The 25983-nt window shown below is 40.3% G+C and overlaps 2 protein-coding genes across 3 annotated transcripts in view; both read right to left on the bottom strand.

The window, feature by feature from the left end:
- LOC307018147 (uncharacterized protein) overlaps window positions 1-25983 on the bottom strand; it is a 460756-nt gene that overhangs the window by 413074 nt on the left and 21699 nt on the right. The gene's annotated exons all lie outside the window — the stretch shown is intronic.
- LOC307019477 (uncharacterized protein) lies at window positions 19019-24772 on the bottom strand. 2 transcript variants are annotated; one of them, XR_013802678.1, is made up of 6 exons: window positions 24231-24772; window positions 24006-24139; window positions 20993-21140; window positions 20654-20902; window positions 20283-20498; window positions 19019-19527 (listed from the first exon to the last, which is right to left on the bottom strand). XR_013802678.1 is itself a non-coding variant. In XM_079650424.1 (6 exons), exons 1-6 carry the CDS (start codon window positions 24623-24625, stop codon window positions 19327-19329), a joined length of 1398 nt encoding a protein of 465 aa, XP_079506550.1. In that variant the 5' UTR covers window positions 24626-24772; the 3' UTR covers window positions 19019-19326. The 2 variants fall into 2 exon arrangements, 1 of the variants encoding a protein (XP_079506550.1); XM_079650424.1 differs by having other exon boundaries at window positions 20283-20553.

Genomic DNA, 25983 nt, shown 5'->3' with positions numbered 1-25983 from the left:
TCGCCGTATTTGATCATTTTACGAAGCGGAAAATACTGGAAACTGTAGATCCTGCTCAACAGGATGTATATGTGTATTTCTGTCGAAAGTACTGGCTTGAAACTGTATGCCAGTCTTTCATGCAAAAAGACCCAATAAACACGGAGATACGATGATATAAAGTTAATACAAATATATTTCAAAAGTATGAATAATGGAAGCACATATTTTAATTTCTTCGTATTTTACCATTTTACGAAACGTAAAATACTGGAAACTGTAGACTCAGCTCAACAGGATCTATTTACCAGGGAGGGGGTGAGGTAATCAGGTAAACGGAGTGATACGAAGCGAGACGAAAAGAGACGAAGAGGAACGGCGGGAAATGGAGAGAGACGAAGATATGCGAAGACAGGCGGCGGGAGACAAAGAGAGCTTGCGGGAGACTGCGATTGAAGTAAAGTGACAGAAAAACATTGAGAATTTAGATATAGTTTGATAGATTTAGAGTTTTGAAGATTCAACTATGATGAAGAGAACTCTGAACGTGAGTCAAGCTATGAGCTTGTTTTTTGAAATGGAGGAGGAGGAGCCTGTGATGTTGCCCTCTGTGTCATAGTTGACAGAAACTGCTTTGAAGCGTGGCACAGATAAAGACAGAAAAAACAGATTTGTGTACATAATGTGTGTATATATATTTGTATTATATTTATAATAACACCTTTGCATTATCATAATGAAATCCCATGTACATTATTTAAGCTTTTAAATGTTTTGTTGTGCCTACTGTGTCACTGTTAACAGAACTTGAGAAATGAGGAAAAAAACCTATGGATACACCTGTTATTTGTTCATAACATTTGTATATAGGTTCATGCTACCTCAATCAAACTTTGACATTGTCATAGTGACATCCCATGTATATATTTCCAGCTTTCAAATGGTTTTGTTGTGTATGTTTGTGTTACCTATATGACAAATAAAATCATTTTCAAAATCAGTTTTTACGTGATTTTTGGTCCAAAATGTTCATATAGTATCTAAAAATGAAAGAAATAACTATCAGGTTATATAGGTGAGGTTGTCCTTAAAAAAAAGATACCAAACATTGACATGCCAAACATTTCTTAATGGGGTTTAGTAAGACAAATGAAAGGTATGCGAAAACGGCCAAATTAGCCAAGGACTCCAAAGGGTTAAGCTTGTAAAGGGAAGATGACAGGCAATCTGCTCTTCCGCAGCGCCGCCCCCCCTCCCTCCGGCTGACATTATGAATGTAAGCGTAGAGTAATCATAAATAACACGGCAGGGTCCGTTACAGTTTGTTTTCATCTGATTTCAATTAAACAAAGACTTGGCTTTCAGAATATTAAACTTGTTTCGGCAAATTCAGATGATAAATACAACTTTAAAGCTTGTAACGGCATAATTACAAGCGGAGAACGGAGTAATTTAACGCCACAGCAGGCATAACAACAGCTGGTGTTTCTCGTGAGGGTTTTCCCCGGGAAACAAACACAATACACACAAACGCAAAATTACACAAACACACACACACGTATACACACATACACACTCGCGAGCTTCTCCCAGACCAGTAATCCAAACGAAAATATCTTCCCTCCGTAGTATTTTGATCATTTGCTCCGCTAATAATCAATCAGATCGATGGATTCCAGAGAAGAGAAAACTTTGAAGGCCTTTTTCTCAAAATGATGACTCAGTGGCAGTCATTATATAATGTGACATATTTCACTTAATATTTGGAGGACAACAACAATCCTGATGTCATTAGAAAGCTAGGAATATCCTCTTTCTAGCAGTGTATACAACTCAAACTGTGTCTTCGGGTCAATGCTTCGATAGAGCAGGTCACATATATGGTCCAAACAGGGACGATCCAGACTTTTTTTTTAAAGATCTTCAACATGATCCCCGACATCTTTACAACAAATCTTATTATTGGAGGCGATTTTAATCTGGTCCTAGATACTTACTTAGACAGATCATCGACTAAGAGAATAGCATCATCTAATGCTTGTAATGTTTTGAAATCATTCATCAACAATACAAACTTATTTGATGTGTGGAGAACCTTAAATGCAACAGGTAAAGGATATTCCTTTCACTCACGAGTTCACAACGTATACACCAGAATAGATTATTTCCTACTCGATGGTCAACTTTTGTCTGGGGTTAATGATGCGAAATATCACAAAATGATCATATCTGACCACTGTCCTGTTTTTATTTCACTGAGACTGCTCGAGGCGTCAAAGACGGCTAGATCCTGGAGGTTCGACCCCCAACTATTAACAAAGAAACCATTTTGTGAATACATTAAGAGTCATATAAAGGGTTTTCCCGAAACAAATGATAAAGATGATGTTTCACCAATATTGTTATGGGAGACTTTTAAAGCGTATATAAGAGGATGTGTTATCTCTTTCCAGGCATCGCAAAGAAAACGAGACCACATTAAACAATCACAATTAGAGGAACAAAAACTGGATACAGAAAGCACCACACTACCATCTACTGAGTTGCACAGTAAAATCTCTTCTCTTAAATATGAGCTCAATCAAATACATTCTGAGAACATTTCTAAAGCCTTTATTTTTACTAGTCAGTCATATTTTGAGTTTGGGGATAAACCACATAAACTGCTAGCGAGACAGCTGCGGAAAAGGGAAAGCGATAGGGCCATTCACAGTGTAAAATCAGAGGAAGGCACTCCCTTGAGCTCTCATAGACATATCAATGACATGTTTCGGCGGTTTTATGATGATTTATACAACTCTAAGGCCCATGCGCAACCTGAAGTTGCGGATCAGTTCTTAAATGCGTGTGACCTTCCCACATTAGAACAGAGAGATCGTGACTCTCTTGAAAAGGAAATTACATGTGAAGAAATCAAAAAGACAATTAACTCTCAAAAAAATGGCAAAACCCCGGGGTCGGATGGGATGTGCAATGAATTCTATAAAAGTTCAGCAATATGCTGGCTCCTATTTTGTTGAGGATGTACAGGAAAGCGTATGAGGCTGGTATGCTGTCGCCAACACTAAACGAGGCAACTATAACAGTGATTCCAAAAAAAGGGAAAGATTCAGAACAAGTGGGATCATATAGACCAGTCTCCCTTTTAAATACAGACCAGAAAACTCTTGCTAAGACCTTATCGAGGAGACTCAGCCTCTATATGGCTAAACTGGTACACCCTGACCAAACTGGGTTCATTCCAGACAGACATTCATTTAATAACCTCTTCAATATTATGTACTCTACCAGACAGCTGGAAGGGGATTTATTTATCCTATGTTTGGATCCGGAAAAGGCCTTTGACTGTGTGGAATGGTCCTACTTATATAAAGTTCTAGAATTGTTTTAATTTGGAACAGGATTCATCTCGTGGGTTAAGTTGCTTTACACCAACCCAAATGCTAGAATCCTCACTAACCGGACTATCTCAGAACCATTTAACCTGCACATGGGAACAAGGCAGGGATGTGCACTTAGTCCTCTACTGTTTGCTCTTGCATTAGAGCCCTTGGCCGAAACAATCCGAGCCAACAGAGATTCATGGCTCCAATACAGACAACACTACAAATACAATTTCACTATACACGGACGATTTGATGTTTATAACGAAACCACAGTCTTCGGTTCCTAGTTTATTAGAGACCATATAACTGTTTAGCTCTTTATCTGGATATAAATCAATTGGACCAAAAGCAAAGTAATGACTGTACACTATAAAGACACAAGCGCGCAGAGAGCATTCCATTCAAATTGGCTTCGGAATAATTCACAGATTTAGGAATAGAGATCACAAACAAAAATTTGAATTCACTATTTGACGCAAACTTTGTGGCCATTCTAAATAAATTTAAGAAAAAAATAGAATTTGGAAAACAGTACCAATTTCCTTACTAGGTAGGGTCAACGCAGTGAAGATGATCTTTCTCCCTCAGCTGTTATACCTCTTTCAGAACTTACCTTTATATCTTACTAAACCCTTTTTCACAAAACTAGACTCGATAATTCTCCCCTTTATTTGGAACTATAAGTCCCATAGGATTAAGAAGAGTCACTTGTGCAAGAATAAGTCGAAAGGGGGTCTGGCTCTGCCAGACTTTATGCGCTATTATTGAGCGGCAAATATTCGTTGTGTCTCCTATTGGCTAGATGAGACAGTTGTTCTCGCAGACTGGCTTGACTTGGAACGAGAAGACTGCCTACCCTCCTCTCTTGGTGCCATAGTTATGTCTCTCGTGCGTCTTAAAAAGTCATACTATAATAATTACCCGATTATTCATAATACCATTCGATTTGGAAACAAATGACAAAACAACTTAAACTTAGGGCCCTGTCCTTCAATGTTCCCCTATCTTCAAATTCATTGTTTACCCCTTCAACTATGGATGAAACCTTTGACAGATGGAGAGAGTTAGGAATGGGTAGCATTGAGGATTTATACATCCGTGGTACATTTGCATCATTCCAGCAGCTTCAGGAAAAGTATGGGCTGGCTAGGGCGGATTTCTTTAGATATCTCCAGGTCAGGCATTTTGTGAGGACCCACCTACATGACTTTGAGACTGCAATGCCTGACAAGCTTGACCACTGTCTGAGAGACTGTTTTACAGAAAGACATACAGTGTCATTTATATATGACGTACTACAAGACTATGGACAAGTTGATACAAACTGTATAAAAAAAAACTGGGAAAAAGAGTTTGGTAAGGAAATAGCCCAGGACACCTGGGACAAGGCCTTGAACTATGTGAGTGTGAGGAAGGTAACTTCGTCAGTGGACTGACGGCTTTGGGCCTTGTACTATTGCACATGTGGTTTTATTTTGAAAAGTGTTTCCCTTTCCCAATGTCTGTTACTCCTGATTATGTTCACCTGGTGCCCTGTGTTGTCTCCTCCCCCCCACCCCACCCGTGTCTAATTGCTGATTAGTGTGTGGGTATGTTTCCCTGTCTGTGTTGGCAGGTAGCGTGTGGTGAGATCCTTGTGGCTGCTGACTGTGTTCAGGGAGGACAGTCATATTGAGGCTGGTGACTATGTGCACATGATAAATAAATGCCCACACCGGTTTATATTTGAACTCTCTGCCTCTGCCTCGTTGCTTTGTCGGGCCGCTCAACGGTCAGCTTCACATTTGGTGTCAGAAGTGGGATTGACCAAGTGAGGAGGTGAAAACGATGGAGGAACTGAGGGAGATTACGAAGTCATACATGCAGTATGAGACAGCCAGATTCAAGCGGGATGAGTGCCGTTTGGGAAACATGGAGCAGCCGTTTTCAGGGATACAGGAACAGGTTTCCCTGATAAAAAAGGACAGACAAAAGGCAGAGCCGGCTGCAGAGCAACAAATGCCTCAGGCCACTCCATCGAAGAAGAAGGGTAAGAAAAGTAAAATGTAGCCGGATGCAGTGGAAGAGGAGGGTCTCGTGAGTCCAGCTGAAACGACAGCGGAGGAAAAGAAGAAGAAGAAGGGGGAAAAAGGGAAGAAGGTGGACGGTCAGGAGGAGGTGCAGTCTGAGGACCAACCAGCAGGGGGCGATGCAGAGACAGAAAAGGAGCCGGAGACAACAGACGCAGACGCCTCTCTGCTCGCGAAGGGCAAAACGAAGAAACGTCTCTGGAAGAAACTGAGTCTGAAGAAGAGACAGAGGATCCAGAAGAAAGAGACGCAGAAACACACGGCGGAGTGGAGACACATGGAGGAGAGCAAACAGGCCAAAACCAATAAGTGTCACAGGAATGAGGTACTGTTCTCTTTCGGGAGAGGAAGGAGGAAATGTGACGAAGGTAACTTGTACTATTGCACATGTGGTTTTATTTTGAAAAGTGTTTCCCTTTCCCAATGTCTGTTACTCCTGATTATGTTCACCTGGTGCCCTGTGTTGTCTCCTTCCCCCCCCCACCTGTGTCTAATTGCTGATTAGTGTGCGGGTATTTAGGCTATGTTTCCCTGTCTGTGTTGGCAGGTAGTGTGTGGTGAGATCCTTGTGGCTGCTGACTGTGTTCAGGGAGGACAGTCATATTGAGGCTGGTGACTATGTGCACATGATAAATAAATGCCCACACCGGATTATATTTGAACTCTCTGCCTCTGCCTCCTTCCTTGGTCAGGCAGCTCAACGGTCAGCTTCACAGTGAGTATCTGTTCCCTTAATGCCAGGCACTGCCTCATACAGTTCAACATCTTACATAGTATGCACTACTCTAAAGTGAAACTCAATAGAATATTTCCCGAAGTGTCACCAATCTGTGAGAAATCTGAACAACCAGAGGCAGACTTACTTCATAGCTATGTGCTATCCCCTAAACTACAGAACTTTTGGGTCGCAATATGCTCATTCTTTTCAAAGGCATTTAAAGTCCAACTACAACCAGATCCAGTGTTGGTGATACTGGGCACATCTGAACAATGTAACACATTTCAAAATGCACAACTTCATCTCCTGTCCTATGGTCTCCTGTGTGCAAAGAAACGCATTCTCCTGTTATGGAAATCAAAGAATGTGCCCAGTTTTAAAGCTTGGATTACTGCATTGACTGATACTCTGCATTTAAAAAGAATTTGATATATCCTAAAAGATAGACTGGGGGAATTCAAAAGGATGTGGGGTCCAATGGTTTCATTTATATGGGGGACGGTCGGCTGAAATGCATTGCACAAACAATCTTTTTTTTTTTTTATGGCTGGGTGGCACTGCTCGGGGAGGGAAGGGTGGGGAGGTAATCTGGGCTCATCTGCAATACTTACATTTTCTTTTTCTTATATATTTATATATATATATATACTATTTTGTATGTTCTTTCCCGCTATGATTAGGTATGTCATTAAGCATGAAACATAGCATCCTGTCATGCTATGTCTTTTGTGTTTTTTTTCCTTATTATTTCTTGTTGGCTGTTATGTTTGTCTTCTATGTTGAAAAAGGGAAGCATGATTTCCACCCCAAAGAAGTCTATACTATTGCTTACACTTGTATGCTTCTTCTCAATACAAATATTTGAATAAAGAACCATTGCACTAGCTTTGCCCAAGCCATTAAACCTCATGAATACATTCCCACCACAGGACATGCCCGTTTAGTATTCCCCTGCTATCTACCATGCATATGAATGTTTTATTCAAATACGTTGTGCTACAAAGACTTTCACCTTTGTTTGTTTTATTTGAATGAATTTGATAAACACAAACGATATGTGAGATGTGTGACACGCACCGGACCCGATCCTCTTTTTATTTGAAACACAATATCCTGGTATGTCTTTCTAAGCAGAGGTGACAGCACAAACATTGCACCAGCGTACAGAAAGTGTTTCAGCCAAGGACTCCATTGAATCAGTCCCTTTGAACTCGGCGCCTGATGTTATTTTGCGACGGGGTAAAGATGATTCAGGAATTTTCAAATCTGTCTCTCCATTCATTTCCCATCTAATGCAATCAGCAAAGCCAAGCATATCCCTGCTTTCATCCTTTTGATCAGAAGGAAAAACAATTTACACTTTTTCATTTCAGAGGCAGTGTCAAATGAAAGCGGAATAAAGGAGTGGGTAGAAACGGAAAAAGACAGAGAGGGATGGGAAACAGTGGGGTGTTAGCAAATGGATGAAAAGCACGGAGAACATTTCATTAGAGTGATCCATCATAACCAGCACACACCACACACACAGACTCTTTCACAGATGCCTCAAAGAGCAACTCCGCAGCTCGGGCCCTTTATTTCTTGTTGAGTACAATTGAATTTAGTCCAAAGATATAATACATGCCTAAAACCTAGAAAGAACTGTAGGTATCACCATACATAATATATAACTCTGAGCAACCACTTGCATCACCCAGAACAGGGTGTCCAAACATATTTCACTGAGGGCCACATACGGAAAACCCTACGAAGGGTTGGGCCCCTCCCTAGAGGTGAGGAGTGTTGCCTCATACATTGAGTTATAAGTTAGTAAAATCAATTAAATGTAGGTATATTTTGCTTGATAATTGAATATACAAAAAAACATCATAATTCAGAGCTCTCCATAGGGTTTCATTTATTTTGTTACAAAAAGCTTTGTCAACTCATCCCTTAAAACAGAAGCCTCAGATTGCTTAAAACAAGTGGAAATATGAAGGGTATATCTCAAGCTTCTTATGTAAATAAGTTATTGGGCTTTTTTGATCAACTAAGCTTTTTTAGACATACATACATACATATGAATACTGTGTAATATATGTTTACATTTATATTTAGGAAGTACAATTTAAGACATGCACAAGCTTCATGTGTCGGCCATATTCCATTATACTTTAGAATTTTCCAAGGGCCAGAGTTGGCCCCCGGGCGGTAGTTTAGACACCCTTAATCTAGAGTAAAGTGCAGTGGCCGTAGTGACAAGGGCCGCCTTGGACACACAAATTAAAACCATTGATATTTAATCACCATCTAGTAAAAATAAAGTGTTATCTTATTTAATCAGTATTAAAACAAAGCTTTATTTTTTGGCTCAATAGTTTAAATGTTATAATCCTTAAAAACACTGATTTATTTAAAAAGCTAAAGTAGTAATGTACAGTTAGCAGTGCCTTTATTTCTTTAATCGTTTGAAGTTTACAGACAGGCGGATTCAGATGTACTGGCCCAAAGACAACTATATGATCTTCCGGACAAAGGTGAGGTGGCTATGGTTATGCTAACTGAATGCTAAATCTAGATAAAACTACAATTATTTTATATATATGTATTTTTGATCAGACAAAGGAGTATATATAACTAAGCATACATTGTGGGAAGGCATTGGCAGATTACCCCCCACCTTGTAATTTTTAACAGCCTACTCTGTGACTGATCCTGCTGCCTGGCCAGTGTCTCAGACAAAAACAAAGTGTTGTGTAAATCCTCAAGAGTATAGGACTAATGTTTGTTTCAATGCATATGACCCCTGCCCCTATCTTTTTAAATAATGCTCCCCTCCTTTTCAGAAGCTACTGTTGTACACGTGTTTATAGACTGTATATATGGCACACTATATACTGTAGAAAAGCTGCACATTGTGTCTCATCCTTTGGATTTGGTGAAAAATGTGTCCCAAGTCCTTTACAAAGAAGTCAGTCTAAAAGCTGTGAGATGCAAAAGTCTGTGAACGTCTCATTTACAATCTGTTAACCAATTGGCAAACAATAATGGTTAATAAATATAAAACGGTACCCATAAAACTTTTAAATAGAAGCTCCCATTATATTAGATGGGAACCGATTTGTATTTGCACTTCTTAAAGTGGTCCACTATGGAGGATGGATTGTGACACAATTAAATAAATAAATACATCATTAAATAATTAATTAAATGTGTCATTAATTAATTAAAATTGGAATTAAATACATAAATAATTAATTAAATGTGTCATTAATTCATTCAAATACGTATTCATTCAATGTAAAAACCACATATAATTATTTCACTATTTAATTAATTATTTCATGGACCTGTGTTGCAGCGCTTCATGAATTTATTTTATCTGTCAAACTCGCCCATCAAAGTCAGGGGGCGGGTTCTAACACCTGATTGGTTACCCAGCGCATCAAGTCAAGACAGATGGATTCCAGATAATGGATTGATAGTGAAAATACCACGATACACTGGATGGCGCTATTCACCTATAGGCTACAGTACGTTGGGTCAAGTGGAAGACTCCGTCCTGCACCCATGCCTGCACCTACATCGACGAATTTCATGCGTGCAGTACAACATGTCGAAGAGTTGCCCGGAGCTGCTGAGAGAAGCAGCGACTTTAATCGAGGAAGCTCTCAGCAGAACTCCTCCGGCCCCGACGGCGACCTCAGCGGCGGCGGGGGCTCCGGCGACATCGGCGGCTCCACTACCTGCCGCTCCACTGCGAACACCTGTCCAAGGTAAGCTAACTTAGTTTAGCTAAGTCATTTAATGTCAGCCAAGTGTGTTAGTAATCAATGACTTTGGACACAGGTGTAGGTTAAATTAGCGAACAATTTGGAGATGGATTGAAAAGTGTTTGTATGCGGTAGGTGTGCGCGGTATGCTTTGTGTGTGTTCAATGGTGCGGGCATACAACGCTAATCGGCAAAATAGTGTTAGCTCGCAGCAACCACTAAATTTAAATAGACGGTGAGGCTAACTGTTTTAGCTGACTGGTGACCGATTGAGTTGTCATTGTTCTGTGTTGCAGCCGAGGTAGCAAGGCTTTTCGCGCCGTATACCGGTGGCGCCAGAAGGACTATGAGACGACCAGCACAAGTCATTCGAAGAAGCTACACACACACGGTCTGTTGTTTGGCAGACCACAAGGTGGAGAAAGTTCCAAGCGTACAGCATAAACAGGAACTTCTTTCTTCAGGACTTGGAGAGCAAAAAGTGACATTTTTAGGTGAGTAAGAAACTAAGACTTTAGCAAAACCATAAAGAAAGTACTGTACTGTCTGTGGAAAGTTGAAATTGTGCAGTTATGCTCGGCATTTCTTTTTATAGACAAGTATTTCCATATGTTCATATTAGACTCAAACTTAGGTTGATTTATCATGTTGTGAATACGTTATAACAGGCTTATTTGCTTAGTTTTTGGTGAGTCAATATGATGTGCTTTTATTCCACAGGGAATGACAGCGATCCAATGGTCATATCAAACAAACTTATGGAAGTGTTCCCGAAGCTCCAAAAAGGCGGAGGCTTTGAATTTCTTAAAATTGCAGGATCTACTCGTAGTCGAAATCTGGCACTACTTCCGTGTCCCAGCTCTGGATACACACTTGCCTTTCTGAAAGATCCATCAACGATGATTGGACAGTCCACAATCTACATACGTCCACTTCAACAGGATCTAACCTTAGATTGTGTAGTGTACATCATTTCACACACTCAGTTTAATGCATAATTAAAACAAAGCTCACTGGTGACATTTAATCATTAATTAAAAGTATTTTGTTGTTGTTGCTAGGAGAGCTCAGGTCATGTCTCTGGTCCAGTAATCCCCTGCATCACTTGCCAGAATGAAGTTCCCTTTTCAGAGATGAAGCTGCACAGATTGAGCTGCAATGGGTATGTACTTCCTATAGAAATTGAAGGATGGTGTATTCTTTTTTCTTTGGGAAGTGTTGTGCACACAAACAAGGGAGTGTGACCATAATCTCAATTTTGTTAACTTGAAGGGCACCCATGCAGGCATTAGAAAGAGAACAAGAGGGAGGTGAAAGTGAAGAAAATGATAGCGGGACAGCTCCAGTCACTGACAGTCTTCCAGTGAGGCCATCAACATAAGCTGAGGGTTCAGTTGCCCCAGCAGCGATTGATGAGGATTTTGGTCCCAAAGAAACAAACAACGGTCTGTGTCATCACAATACAGTTGCTATAAGATTGTGTGTAATTTAAACTGTGTCAATAGAAAAATAACACCTGTAAGATATAATTGGATAAGCTAATACAATTACACAAAACAATGGGCAATAGGGTTATATATTGTTAAAATATTTTGTTTTTTTTACAGAAAGCGGTTTTTATATCAACTCAGCTTTGTAAAATATTCTGTAAATGTTCTCCTTTTCTGTAGACTGAGAGGATATCTTAATCTGCGGGTAACATCCCAACTAACAACATGTCTGTCTGGAATTGATCACTTTATTGTTGTTTTTTTCTAGATTGGAAGCTTATTAAGGAACCAGCTGAAGCTGCAAACGTTTTCAAAGAGCATCTTTTAAGGGAACATGCACCTGGAAAAGCACTGAGAATGAAGATGGATGTAAGGGACTCCGAAGAAGACAGGGAACGGGAACTTCTGTCATTCTATAAACAGCAGCAAGAATGGGCATGTCCACTTCATTGTATTCTTGTTGGTAAGTAATATAAAGTTTGGGTTACACTTTACTTGAATGGGTGTGCATAAGACGGACAGGATGCTGTCTTAATCATGACATGATGCCTGTCATGACACTTTATGACTGTCATAAGCATTCATTAAGTGACATTCGGTAAATGACGTCACTTTTAATGCCAAGTTGACATTGTTGTTGACATAGACCAAAATAACATAACCTGTCATAAACATGACACAGAACACCTTATTATCAAACTTTTTGAACGTTTTTGCATGTCTAATCTGGTGTCCTCTGTGCCAGTTATCTCTCAACCTATTTTCAACAAAAAAGGTAATGTAAAAACGTAAATAAAGCAGTAAAAAGAACCAACAAAATGCCTCGTCAATTCTGTAGATTATTATTATTATATGACAGTTTAATGTTACGACATAAAGCTAAATATATTTTCAAAGTTTGATAATCAGGTCTTATATGTCATGTTTATGACAGGTTACGTTGTTTTGGTCTATGTCAAGTTGTCATAACAAAGACATCTCAAACAAAGTCAACTTGGCATTAAAAGTGACATCATTTATCGAATGACACTTGATGACGACTGTCATAAGCATTCATAAAGTGTCATGACAGGTGTCATGTCATGATTATGACATTATCATGTCAGTCTTATGCATACCCATTCAAGTAAAGTATTACCAAAGTTTTTAATATAAATGTATCAGTAAAGTTTATAACACTCAGGTTTTTATATGAAATTGTTAAATGGGATCCATAAATCATATAATTGAAGATCACTGATGAAAAAAGATCTTGCATAATACACACATACAATATTGACTACTTTTTCCTTGCTTGTTAAATGTTACCTAATCCTGTTACCTGGATCAGTCAGCCATTGTTTTGCCACTGTTATTTATTAATTATAATTAATTCATCAATTATTTGAATTGATTTCAGGTGACGTTGCTGTTGGGGAGGGAGTGATGCGGTACTTTATGACAACAATAATATCCAAACTTCAGTTTGGATTCAGTCTAGATCTTGGTAAGTCTCTTCCTATTGTAAAGATGAAAATGTATTTCAGTGGTTAATTGTTTTTGATTTAATCTCTAGATCTCTGGATACTTTACAGGAGGAATGGGCCGAACACTGCTATTTGAGGGTGAACCTGATCATCTTGTTCCAGCTGCATCAGAGGTGCTTATTGAAGTGACCTCTTCCGGGTTGCAGGAAGGATGTTGGCCCACAGCTTTCTGCATGACAGCCCACATGTCACAGGATTAAGTCCTGCTGTAATTCATGTACTGTTCAATGGGGACCCTGAAACAGCAACTGTTGTTACAGAAGACTGTCCTGATCTGCACATCAGGAGCATCATAAAACTGGTATGTAATGTCAAAAAAATTGCCTTGCAGAATTATTGTTTGGGCAAATGTAATCACTTGTATGATTTGGATTTTAGCTTGAACATGAAGAACTTACACCGGAACAGAAGGACGCCGTTTCAGATCTTTCAATGTCCTGGGATCTCCCAACAGTCACCAAAACAAATCGGAGATGGCTACATAACAAACTTCTACTCCATGCAGTGAGTCCCTATTTATTGACGGAATTCATTGCTGTAGTTGTTGAAATGATAGTGTTGTGAACCCTGGGTTCTTATGTCAACACAGGAAGAGATGGAAACATTAAACATATTTGGTCTTGGCCCATAGTAATGTTAGTTATTCAAAACCAGCATTAAATACATACAGTTTAACTACTACAATGTTTCTCATTCCTGCAAGTGTTATTAGAACAATGGTATATTTAAGAAACCCCAATTTCACAAAAGTTGACCCAGTAGGAAAAATCATCATAAACAAAATGCAATCCTTCATAAAAAAAAATCACACTACAGTACATCAAAGCAGCTCAACAACACTCATCTGGTTGTGTGAATTTCCCTTTTGATAATCTACTCTAAAAAGGTGATAGTTAGGTGTTCACCACTGTTAACTTCTCTTAGTACCGTATTTGAGCACTAGACACCAGGTGCTGAAACTTAGAAAGTGGCATTTCCCCATCATCCATCATTGTCTTAAGCAGAACAGTTATGTCAGGTTTGCATGAAGCACCACTTATTCTCTCACAGGCATTTTGGGACTGTAGGCAGGAGAACTAGCATTCTCTTTAACTTGTAACCCAGGTAGAATTTTTTTTGTTGAAAAATAAAGGGACATTCCAGGAAAACACATTTGATTAGCGGCGTACGTACATTATTCTAGAACTTGAAAATGTCTTATAAAGGGTTGCTATATTGTGTAGTAGAGTGAGGATGGATTTTATAAAGCAAGTAATTTGCTTTTTATGAACATTTTCCCTACTATTGGCAAATTTGGGTTGAGGATTTCATCTGTAATATGGATTTTTCTGCCTCTTAGGTTATTGGGAGGACCATGCGCCAAATCAAACAGTTGAGAAAAGGACTGAAAGATGTGATGGTATGGCCCCTGTTGACATCTAGGCCAGATGTTGTCCCTCTTCTTTTCCCCAAAATGGCTGAAATGCAGTTCACACCACAGGTAAATCAGTAATTTAGTTAGATTTGACTTCACTTGATGAATGTACACACATCTTCAATGACTGAGCTGGTTCTCTTTTCCTTTACCAAGAATGTATTCTGCCTATTCCTTCACTAAAATAAGTTCTTTTTAAAATAATTACTTTGTTCTGTAAGATGCTTCTAGACAAAATCACATGGCCACTTGAGGACAGTGATGATGAAGACTTTGACATAGAGTCTACGTGCCGCATCACTGGATTTCTAAGGATGTTCATTGAAACAGGTAATTAACATTACAGGTGAAACTCGGAAAATTAGAATATCGTGCAAAAGTTCATTTATTTCAGTAATTCAACTTAAAAGGTGAAACTGATATACTCATTACATGCAAAGCAATATATTTCAAGCATTTTTTTTAATAATTTTGATGATTACATTTATTGATTTCATAAAATATTCTAATTTGATTCTTTTATTTTTGGTTTTCATAGCTGTAAGCCAAATCATCAAAATTATAACTGAGGCTTGAAATATTTCACTTTGCATGTTATGAGATTTGTTTCACCTTTGGAATTACTGAAACGAATGCACTTTTGAAAGATATTCTCATTTTCCAAGTTTCACCTGTATTTGGCTAATTTATTCTCTTTAGCAACTCTTCTATGTCTCATTGATATGAATTAAGTTGAACTAAATATAGTCTTGAATCCACTTTGACTTTTAGCTTCATCGGCTACACTGGTCCAGCTGCTGACGTTCTGGGTTGGCTGGGAGAAGCTTCCTCCTGAACTGAAAGTGGAGATTTCTGGTGGAACCCTTCCTACATCCTCCACATGCTTTGAAACACTTCCGGAACCGGAAGAAGTGTACGCTGGCGCGACTAGCTGCCGCTGCTCTCCGGTTGCCGCTGCTCTCCGGTTGCCTTTTTTATTGTTTTTACGATTCTCTGTATAGCTTGCAGCAGATCACCTATCTGTGGCGAACGGGATACTGGTGGTCTCTACTCTGGGCTACTGTCAAAACGATCTAGACTGTTCAAATTTAGCGTGTTGGCGTTCTACTCACCTGAGTTACCTGGCCACTGCTACTGCTGTTCGGTGAACGTACATCTGCCCGTGCATCATGTGGATCTACAAACTCGCTGTGAGCTCTGTGCTCCTGTGGACTATCCTGTCCATAGTGATTTATCCAGCGTCATCTCTGATCCAATATATGAGCACGGAGCTCCTCCAGTTTCGATTCCTCCGGCTTGATCCCCCGCCTGTACTGCACTACTTCCCGGACATCGCCCGCCGTCCTCATCGGAGGTACACCCATCGCGGAGCCGGACGAAGTGTCCACATCGATGACTCCACTGCTATCAACTCCATCTGGTCTTCCACCCGCCGTCGCCCTCGGAGAACCATCCGTAGGAAGGTGGATCAGAGCTCGTTAACTCGCCTGGCTAGGTCGGTTAACGTTGGCTTCTCCAACCAGCAGTCCGACGTCAAATTTGGCTTATTTAACATCCGCTCCCTCATTGGCAAGGGATTACTTCTACAGGACCTCCTCCGTGACTGCAAGTATGACTTCCTTTGTCTAACAGAGACATGGCAACATCCTGATGATTATTCTCAGTTAAACGAGTCAATTCCCCCTGGGTTTGTTTACACCTGTCAACCCCGTCTCACCGGCAGAGGAGGCGGTCTCGCGATATTACACCGCGAGACTTGGAAGGTCTCAGCTGTCACCGTGCCAGTGTCACGCTCATTCGAGTCCGTGGCTATACAACTAAATGGACCTACTCCAACTATTTTAGTCATTATATACCGCCCACCCAAACCTAACAAGGACTTCACTGATGAATTCACCTCACTTCTCACTCACATTTGTTCACTCTCATCCAATATCATTCTGTTAGGTGATGCTAATATTCATTTGGACAAAATTAATCTTTCTCTCACTAAGGACTTCATCTCATGCCTGGACAGCTTTGGTCTTCAACAACATGTTGACTTCCCTACTCATTCGAAAGGTCATATTCTGGACATAGTCTGTTGTGCTGGTGTCACTCCCCTAAACTGTTCTGCTGTCTGTCTCCCCATCTCTGACCACATGCTCATTTCATTTAATTTAAGTCTGTCACTGTCCAAAATCAAACTGTCACGCACTATGTCCTTCCGTAATATCAAAAACATCAATGTAACCGACCTCACAACTGGTATTGACTGTTTTCCCACCATCACCCCCCCATGTACCCCGGAACAGCTGGTTCTCTTGTATAACAATGGTCTCCAGACTCTGTTAAATTCACTTGCCCCCCTCAAATCCCGGACTGTTTCATTCCCCCACTCTGCTCCCTGGTTCACCCCCCACCTACGTCAGCTGAAAGCCGAAGGTCGTCAGCTGAAGAGGCTTTTCAGCAAAACCGGACTCACCATACACAAACAAATGTACCATACCCACATCCTCATATACAAAGATGCCCTCTCCTCAGCCAAATCCCAATATTTTACAGCAAAAATTACTGCTGGTGCTGGAAACACCAGGGCCCTGCACTCAGTGGTCAACAAATCACTCTGCCCCCCTGATTCCCTCCCCCCACACTTTTACTCCACTGACCACTGCAACTCCCTGATGTCATTTTTTAACACAAAAATAGACACCATTCACCAGCAACTGACCCCTCACACGTCCAGTTGTCCACCTCCTTTTGTCCCCCACCCCCCCCTCTCTCTACCTCTCTCCTGCTTCGAACTCCCCTCTGCTGCGGATTTATCCAAAATCATCCGGAATTCCAAGCCATCCACCTGCCAACTTGACCCCCTCCCATCCTCCCTGGTTATAGCCTCCCTCCCCTCACTGCTGCCCCTGATAACTGCCATTATTCACTCCTCCCTCACCTCTGGTTCTGTCCCCTCAGCCCTCAAAACTGCAGCTGTCACACCGTTATTAAAGAAACCTGGTCTAGATCCCAACATCTTCAACAACCTCCGCCTCATCTCCAACCTACCTTTTCTCGCTAAAATACTAGAAAAAGCAGTGGCATCACAGATTCAGACACACCTCACCAACAATAACCTTTATGAACAGTTCCAGTCCGGTTTTCGCCCCCGTCACAGTACAGAAACAGCCCTCATTAAAATCACAAACGACCTCCTGATAGCAGCTGACTCTGGACAATTATCCATCCTCATCCTCCTTGATTTAAGTGCAGCCTTTGACACCATTTCCCACTCCACCCTCCTTGACCGACTTACATCCATTGGCTTATCTGACACACCCCTAGACTGGTTTCACTCATATCTCTCCGGCCGTACTCAGTTCATTCAGTTAAAATCATTCACATCCCATCCCTCCCTCATCTCCTCCGGTGTCCCCCAGGGCTCTGTCCTTGGCCCCATCCTCTTCATCATCTACCTCCTCCCCCTTGGACAGATTTTCCGTAAACATAACATCAATTTCCACTGCTATGCGGACGACACCCAGCTATACGTCTCCTCCAAACCCTCTTCCACCTTCCCACCCCCCTCCCTCTGTACCTGTTTACAGGAAATCAAATCCTGGTTCACCTCAAATTTCCTAAAACTCAACAGTGATAAAACTGAGGTAGTCCTCATTGGTTCAAAACTCACACTCACCAAGCAACCCAGTTTTACTCTCACCATCGACAACTCCCCGGTTTCCCCCTCCCCTCAGGTCAAGAGTCTGGGTGTCGTCCTCGACAGCACCCTCTCCTTCCACACCCATATCAACAAAACCATCCGGTCTGCCTATTTTCATCTCAGAAACATCAACCGCCTCCGCCCCTCACTCACTCCCCACAGTGCCGCTATCCTGGTCCACTCTCTCGTCACCTCCCGCTTGGACTATTGCAATTCCATTCTCTATGGTCTCCCCCACAAACACCTACACAAACTCCAACTGGTCCAAAACGCTGCTGCCCGTATCATCACCAGAACCCCTGTCATCAGTCACATCACCCCTGTACTACACCAACTCCACTGGCTTCCCATTAAACACCGCATTGACTACAAGATCCTCTTTCATACTTTCAAAGCCATTCATAACCTCGCCCCCCCATACCTGTCTGACCTTGTCCATGTCAACATTCCCACCCGGTCTCTTAGGTCTGCCTCCTCCATCACTCTCAAAGTTTTCCCAGCCCGTCTCTCCACCATGGGGTCAAGAGCCTTCAGCCGCTCTGCCCCTCACCTCTGGAACTCCCTCCCCCCTGATATTAGAAACATGGACACTATCACCACTTTCCAAACTCACCTCAAAACCCACCTGTTCAGGCAAGCGTATGGCTGACCTGTGCTGCAAGCTGTATGTTTTTAGTAGTTATGTTTTTAAACTGTGTTTTGCTTTTAACTATGTTTGTAAAAATTGTTTTTAACCTTGTTGTACGGCGACCTTGAGTGCCTTGAAAGGCGCCTTATAAAATAAATGCATTATTATTATTATTATTACTAAAGCTGCCAGCCCATTTCAAAACATTCATGGACTTTGAGAAAGCACTCGTCTCTGCCATAAATAGTGTTCAGACTGGATTTGGACTTGTTTAAGTGTTTTTCGGACAGATGTGCACTGTGCAGTTGGTCAGGTCAATTGACACAAGTTCAGTGTCTTTGAAAACAAACAGTGAACATACTGTGTCCAGTAGTTGACAATTGTTTTATTCAAAATAGTTTTTTCCATTTACTTACACCCAACCATTCTGCATCATCAGCTTTCAGTGTTAAGAGAGCAGTATTCATGTTATTCATTCAGTGGTCAATAATGAGACAGCAAGTAAAAGGAGTGTGTTTTAAGTTTAGGAAGTAATGGAGCTGTGCATAAAGTCCATTTACAAGTTCATAACAGTGATGGAAGAGCTTTAAGGCTAAACTGATTTTAAGGAATGAAGCGTTTTACAAATATGATTGCTTGTTCTAAGATGCCAAATAAAAGCATTGGTTGGACATTAGTCTGCTATGATTCTTGATAAAACTTGCACAGTCTCTATATATGATCTAAGTGCATCAGTTACAGAAACTCCTGGAGCTGGCAAAATGGCAGCCTCTTCATCGGAGAGTTCATGGGCCAGCTGAATCTCAGGGACTGACACAGTGCCTCCATGAAGACTGTGAGGTCCATTCCAGTCGATCCCATAGTCTTCATAAACCTGAATGGAGGACAAGCATGATCAATCTTGTACTTAATACATCAAACTAGTTTCATTACTCAAAGTATTAAACCCTCATGCACTGTTGGATGTTTTCACTCTTAAATGTGGCCATAAATGTTGCTGTGTTACAGAAAATGGAATGATTTTTGGTGACACATTAATTTGAAATGAATTTTGTAAATATAATTTTAAAAATGTCACTAGGTCAATAATACACTGGGCAAATTCTCTACCTGCATCAAAGTCGTGGCTGGGGGAAAAAAGCCACTAAAATGAACAATAACGAGTCGGTAGTGGTTTCTAACAGTGCACAAGGGTTAAGTTTGTTATTTTTGGTCACTAAGTCAGTTGAGAAATTATACATATTACAAATAACCGAAGAAAAAATCCAAGGCACTCTAGTGAAAAAACTATAAAAAGCCTTTAGGATGGCCACTTAATGATGAAATGGTTAAAACTAATCAGTACATAATTCAAAATGGGATACAACCCACATATCAGCAAACAGCCTTCTTATGAAAAAAATTACTGAGCACTATGGACCCTGTTGGTTTTTGGTCGCCTATATAGTTTTGTAAAATAATACAGCCATGAATACTATAACTATAACTCAGGTTGTTCTTTAAAAGCTCAGGAGACCTTGATAAGATGTATGATTCATTTAAAGTACCTTTATAGCATATAATTTCTCATATAATTCCATTAGGGAAACAGACTATTTAAAAAGTGTTAAAATTTGATCTTTCTTTAACCTCAGTAGGGTCCTCCATTGGGCCTTGCTCTCTGTATCTTCTCCAGAGTTGCTGTGGTGACTGATTCCTTTCAGTTCTAAGACCATGAAAGTTCCATCCATCTCTGAAAGAATCTAGGCTTTGCTGAATCAGAGGAAGGAAGATCCGGTGCAGTGCGAAAAGATGGACTTCATTGTCTGGATTCAGTGTTCCCTGATCTTCCAGTGAAGTGAAGATCTGATGAAAGAGGTCCAGGGCATGTTCATACACATCTCTCCACATCCTCTCTATTCTGTTTTTAGGATCAAATTGACAATTGGTGTTAATTTGTGGGTGACATATTCAACTGGTAATGTTTGTTGTGTGAGCCTAGTTGCCAAACAATTTTTTACCGCTGATTGTGGACACTTCTTCCTGTGATGTGCGAATTCCTGTTGGCACCTCTGCTCCTGATCATGAATTCTGCTACATCTGCATTCTCTCCTCCTTTATCAGACCGTACTCTTGATGGCAGCCCATACTGCTCAACAGCAGCGATAAAGCTCTGCAAGACAGTTCTAGCTCTATTATTGCCAGCCACAGTCAGGTAGACCACCAAACGACTGAATCCATCCACCCCACCATGGACAACAAATCTCCACCTGTAAGGCAATTGTAAACACACAAAAAACAACTTTACTGTAAAACAATTCTACTGACAGATGCATTCTTTATCTGCCAATATCACTGACCTGATGAGCTTATGGTGGCCATCTACATGCCATAAAGAGTTCGGGCCAGGAACAGAATACTGGCGTCGTCTTAACACACGCAGCCTTAGACGTCTCATGTGGACTCCCTCTGCATCGACTCTGCGTAATGAGTCTTGCAGTCTTGAGACTGAGGATAGAAGAATGAAATAAAAAAACTACACACTCACACCTGTTCAATCTACTTGACTAGTGCTGGAACAAAAATACTTGTGGAGTCACTTAATTTGAGGAAACAGTGTCATAACATAGTGAGGTGTGTACAACTATTACAGTGCAGAACCATGTCAAAATAACCAAAGTTAACTAAATTTTCTGAAAGAGAAAAAAGTTGTTACACCAAACTTAGTGATAGGATATTTTAATACATGGCTACTGGCTTCAAGTTAACTGCAAATAAAATGACTGGATGCATTGCAAATAGAAACATAGGCTACATGAACATTATCTTAAAATTAGCTAGGCTCACTACTGTATAGTTCATTTTCAAATAATAGATACAGTATAAATAAATGTAATCATTACCAATTCTGTTAAATTGATTGGTCAATCGTTGCATTCTACAGTCTGTTCTCACCACTGCTATGTATAACACGCAGTTGTTAGGGACACCGCTACAATTAGAGGAGCATAAAGGAAAAGAGGTTCAAGAGGAACTATGTAGGATATTTGCCTTATTTAATCAGCTTCGGACTAATGGTGATGGTTAGAAAAATTACTCATAACTTGTTACAGGGAGAGTGAAGGCGTGGAAAACAACCATGCAAGATCAGAGTCTGACAACACTACATAAATACACACATATAAAACATACACCAGAGGTGGGTATAGTAGCCAAAAATTGTACTCAAGTCAGCATTGTTACGTTAGAACAATATTACTCTAGTAAAAGTAAAAAGTAGTCATCCAAATAACTACTTGAGTAAGAGTAAAAAAGTATTTGGTGGAAAAAAAAACACTCAAGTCCTGAGTAACTGTTGAGTAACATCTGATTTGTCAAATAAGAACATGAATGTAATCAATAATAATCTCTTTTTTGGGGGGGCTGTCTATTTTCATCTGGCCAGGGGCTACAGCTGATAATATCTCTGTTGGCTAAAGCTGCCCTTTCTGCTGTTATGGTTACAGTCAATTAATTGGGATTGTCTACGATATTATAAATGAATAAACTTCAAATTCATGTATTTTAAACAATACTTCTTAACTACAGCACACATATATTAAATCTTTACAAAAGTAACATAAATCAAGGCACAAATATTATATGTACATATATTTAATACTCAGGTGGGTAGAGAAGCCAACAATTGTACTCAATAGTATTGTTATTTTAGAACAATATTACTCAATTAAAAATATAAAATATTTTTTATTAAAACTACTCTTAAAAGTGCAATTTATCCAAAAAGTTACTCAAGTAAATGTAACTCATTACTACCCACATCTGATATACACGCGTATGTAATCCCTCCATGCATTGATTTCTAAACGGCTTTGCGTTTTCTCACGACCCAGAATAGAGTTAGCAAAACATAGGAGAAATGACCGTCTCATTCTATATTATCCCTTACATCAGGTCATATATTATTATACTTACTTGCAGTGTTGTGCTAGTTACTGAAAACCAGTAACTAGTTACATTACTAGTTACTTCATTTCAAAAGTAACTCAGTTACTTTACCGATTACTTTCGACAAAAATAATGCGTTACTGTGAAAAGTAACGTTTTAGTTACTTAGAAAAAGGGATCCCAAAAAAGACAAGCTCCCATTAATGCCCTTATAGCCTTCATTTAAGTACTGTTATTGCATTGGAGAATAATATAATCTGTTGATCAACTTGACATGCATTTGCATCACTGAACTCTGCTAAGCAATGTGGTCTATACAAAAACAAAGATATGTTTCAAAGTGCCAATTTATCGTCGTCAGAGAGCGATTCCGGTTGATACATGGCAAAGGCTTTCACAAAGTTAGAGCCGTTATCAGTAACCGTGGAGGTAACTTTTGTTGACACTCCATACAAAGAGTGAATGTGGTCAATCTCACTAGCAATAAGATCGTACGTGTGCCTACCCTTTATCCTTTTACAGGCCAACGCAGCTTTCTGGCGTTGTAAAGTGGTGGGGTTTATCCAGTGAGATGTTATCCCGAGGAAGCTTCTGTTGTGGACAGACCAAATGTCTGCGGTGGTCGAGATGTATTCCAGCCCCTCAAATGTTTTCTTTAGCTCGCTATCCTTTTTGGTATATTCTTTCTCCAGGTAGTTGGAAAACGTTTTGCGTCCCATATGCCGTGTGCCTCCCGGACATGGTATCATGCTTACTAGCTCCCTGAAAGCGGGTGACTCCACTGTAGAAATAGCCTGCACGTGTTCAACAACATACCGTGCAATGGCTTTATCCACTTTCACCTGACTAGCAGTCCCTCGGTTGAAATCCAGCCGCTGTTACTTGGGTGGAGGTGGAGGTGAGGTGGCGTCGGATAGCTCTGGGTCTGTGCTCTTAACTAATAGCTTCGTCCCAGCATGTTGTTTTTGCAGATGTTTTAACAGATTGGAATTGCTGTTTTGAGCAGTAGATAGGATCTTTGACCCGCCAAGACACAACTTACACTTAACTAACACATTATTTTCTTTATGCTCGAGAAAAGTAAAATAGTGAGCATATCTCCATGCGGAGAAACTCGACTTGTGCTCCGCCGTCGCCATGATAGTATTGTTAGTAGGCTAACTAAACACAAACACGCCCACAAAGCGTCTCCGCATGTGACACAGGAAGTATCTAAGTACATTTACTCAAGTACTGTACGTACAGTTCTCATCTCTGTTCGCCTCGCTGTTGGCGCCGCTCACCAACGTCTGGGAGCCGAGACTATATAAAAAAAATAACGGAGTAACGCACCATGTAGTAACGGTAACTGAGTTACTGAATTTAAAAAATAACGCGTTAGAGTACTAGTTACTGTCAAAAATAGTTAGTCCCAACACTGCTTACTTGTAACACGCACACCTCTTGCATTCAGATGACCTCGCATTAGCTTGTAGCCGGTGTTTGGATGTCTTCTGTGGAGTTCTGTTACAATATGGTCCAACTCCTCATCATTCACTGCTGAATAGAGGTCGGTCTTTCTGCACAAACAAAAAAAACATATTAGTATCGAGTTTGTTACACAACACCGGCCATTCATAAACTGAAAACTCGTGAATGTAGTGTAAATACCTTAGACCATTTTGTTTCATACGCCTTCTGATGGTCCTCTTTGAGACTCCGAACAATGCTGCAATTTGACAAACTGGTGTTCCAGAAAGAACTTGGTGTTCCAAGACTGCACTCGGTATGTCAAACGCCAAACGTCCTGGTCCCTGTGTGTGATGTATCTGTTGCGCCCTGGTACCAGAGAAGCGGTGGAGTACTTCCTCTAAATTTGCAGTCACTCTACGATCAATATCTTGATCGGAAAGGGCGGAAATAACTCCAACAATTTCAATAAACTCCTCTGCTTTACACGCTACCTGCTCTGGGTCAGCAGGTCCTGCTTCCACATCTTCAGCAAGGTTTAAAATATCTCTCACCAACTCCTGAGAAAGTTGAAGAATGTCCTCCGTAGCCGCCATGCTTGGAAAGGCTTTAGACGAAAGCAATGGATAGACTAGATTTGCGTTAGCCCCGCCCCCTGACTTTGATGGGTGAGTTTGACAGATAAAATAAATTCATGAAGCGCTGCAACACAGGTCCATGAAATAATTAATTAAATAGTGAAATAATTATATGTGGTTTTTACATTGAATGAATACGTATTTGAATGAATTAATGACACATTTAATCACATATTTATGTATTTAATTCCAATTTTAATTAATTAATGACACATTTAATTAATTATTTAATGATGTATTTATTTATTTAATTGTGTCACAATCCATCCTCCATAGTCCACCAGATGGTGCTGATCCTCCTTTTAATGTCCATCACATTACTGACAACCAGTGGTGGAAAGTAACTAAGTACATTTACTCAAGTATTTTACTTCAGTACACATTTGAGGTACTTTTTTTGTTTTTAAATAATTCCCACTTAGCTCTTCCTTTACCAGCTCTAACATTACAACTTAGACTGGTAATGCAATTTAGAAAATGGTTTACTTGTTTAATGAATTATTGTTTCCACAGAATAAAAAACATACAAAGATCAGCTATCTGTACTTGTCGCAGGGCTGCCTGCCTACTTAACCTGGGAAAGCCTTCTCCATCTCTCTGGAACTCACTCCCACAACATGTCAGAAATTGCACTGACCCCACTTTTAAGACACTGACCAAAACTGACCTATTCAGACTGGTTCTATTTAATATGTGCTTTATGTTGTTTTATTAGCTAGATTTTAATTTAACTTTCTATCTTATTTATTTATTGTTTTTTCTTTTACTTCTGTAAAGTGTCTTTGGGTGCCTGATAAAGCATTATTATTATCAGCTGCCAGCTGTTTTCTGAGGCCCATCTTGCCTGTTTTTAGAGATTAGAAAATCAATCAATCAATCAATGTTTATTTATATAGCTCAATATCACAAATGTTACATTTGTCTCAGTGGACTTCGCAGTTTGTACAGAATATCAGTATGACAATATGACACCCTCTGTCCTTAGACCCTCACATCGTACAAGGAAAAACTTCCAGAGAAAACCCACAGTTTAAAGGGGAACATGGGAGAAACCTCAGGGAGAGCAACAGAGGAGGGATCCCTCTCCCAGGACGGATAGACGTGCAATAGATGCCGTGTGTAAATCGAAAAGATAATAGGTTTACAACATAGGTAGACCAAATGTTTGGAAATGCATGTGTCTATAATAAGAAGATGAATCCACGAGGATGTCAACAATCCTGTGGGAGATGAAAGTCAGGCAGGACCACAGTAACAGGTTTAGCCACGACTCGAAATCCAGGACTCAGATCTAGGACTCAGGATCCAGGACTCAG

The sequence above is a fragment of the Notothenia rossii genome (genome assembly GCF_949606895.1).
Source record: "Notothenia rossii genome assembly, chromosome: 9".
NCBI lineage: Eukaryota > Metazoa > Chordata > Actinopteri > Perciformes > Nototheniidae > Notothenia > Notothenia rossii.
Note: the sequence above shows the minus strand (reverse complement) of the source record. Positions and strands in the feature narration are given on the sequence as shown.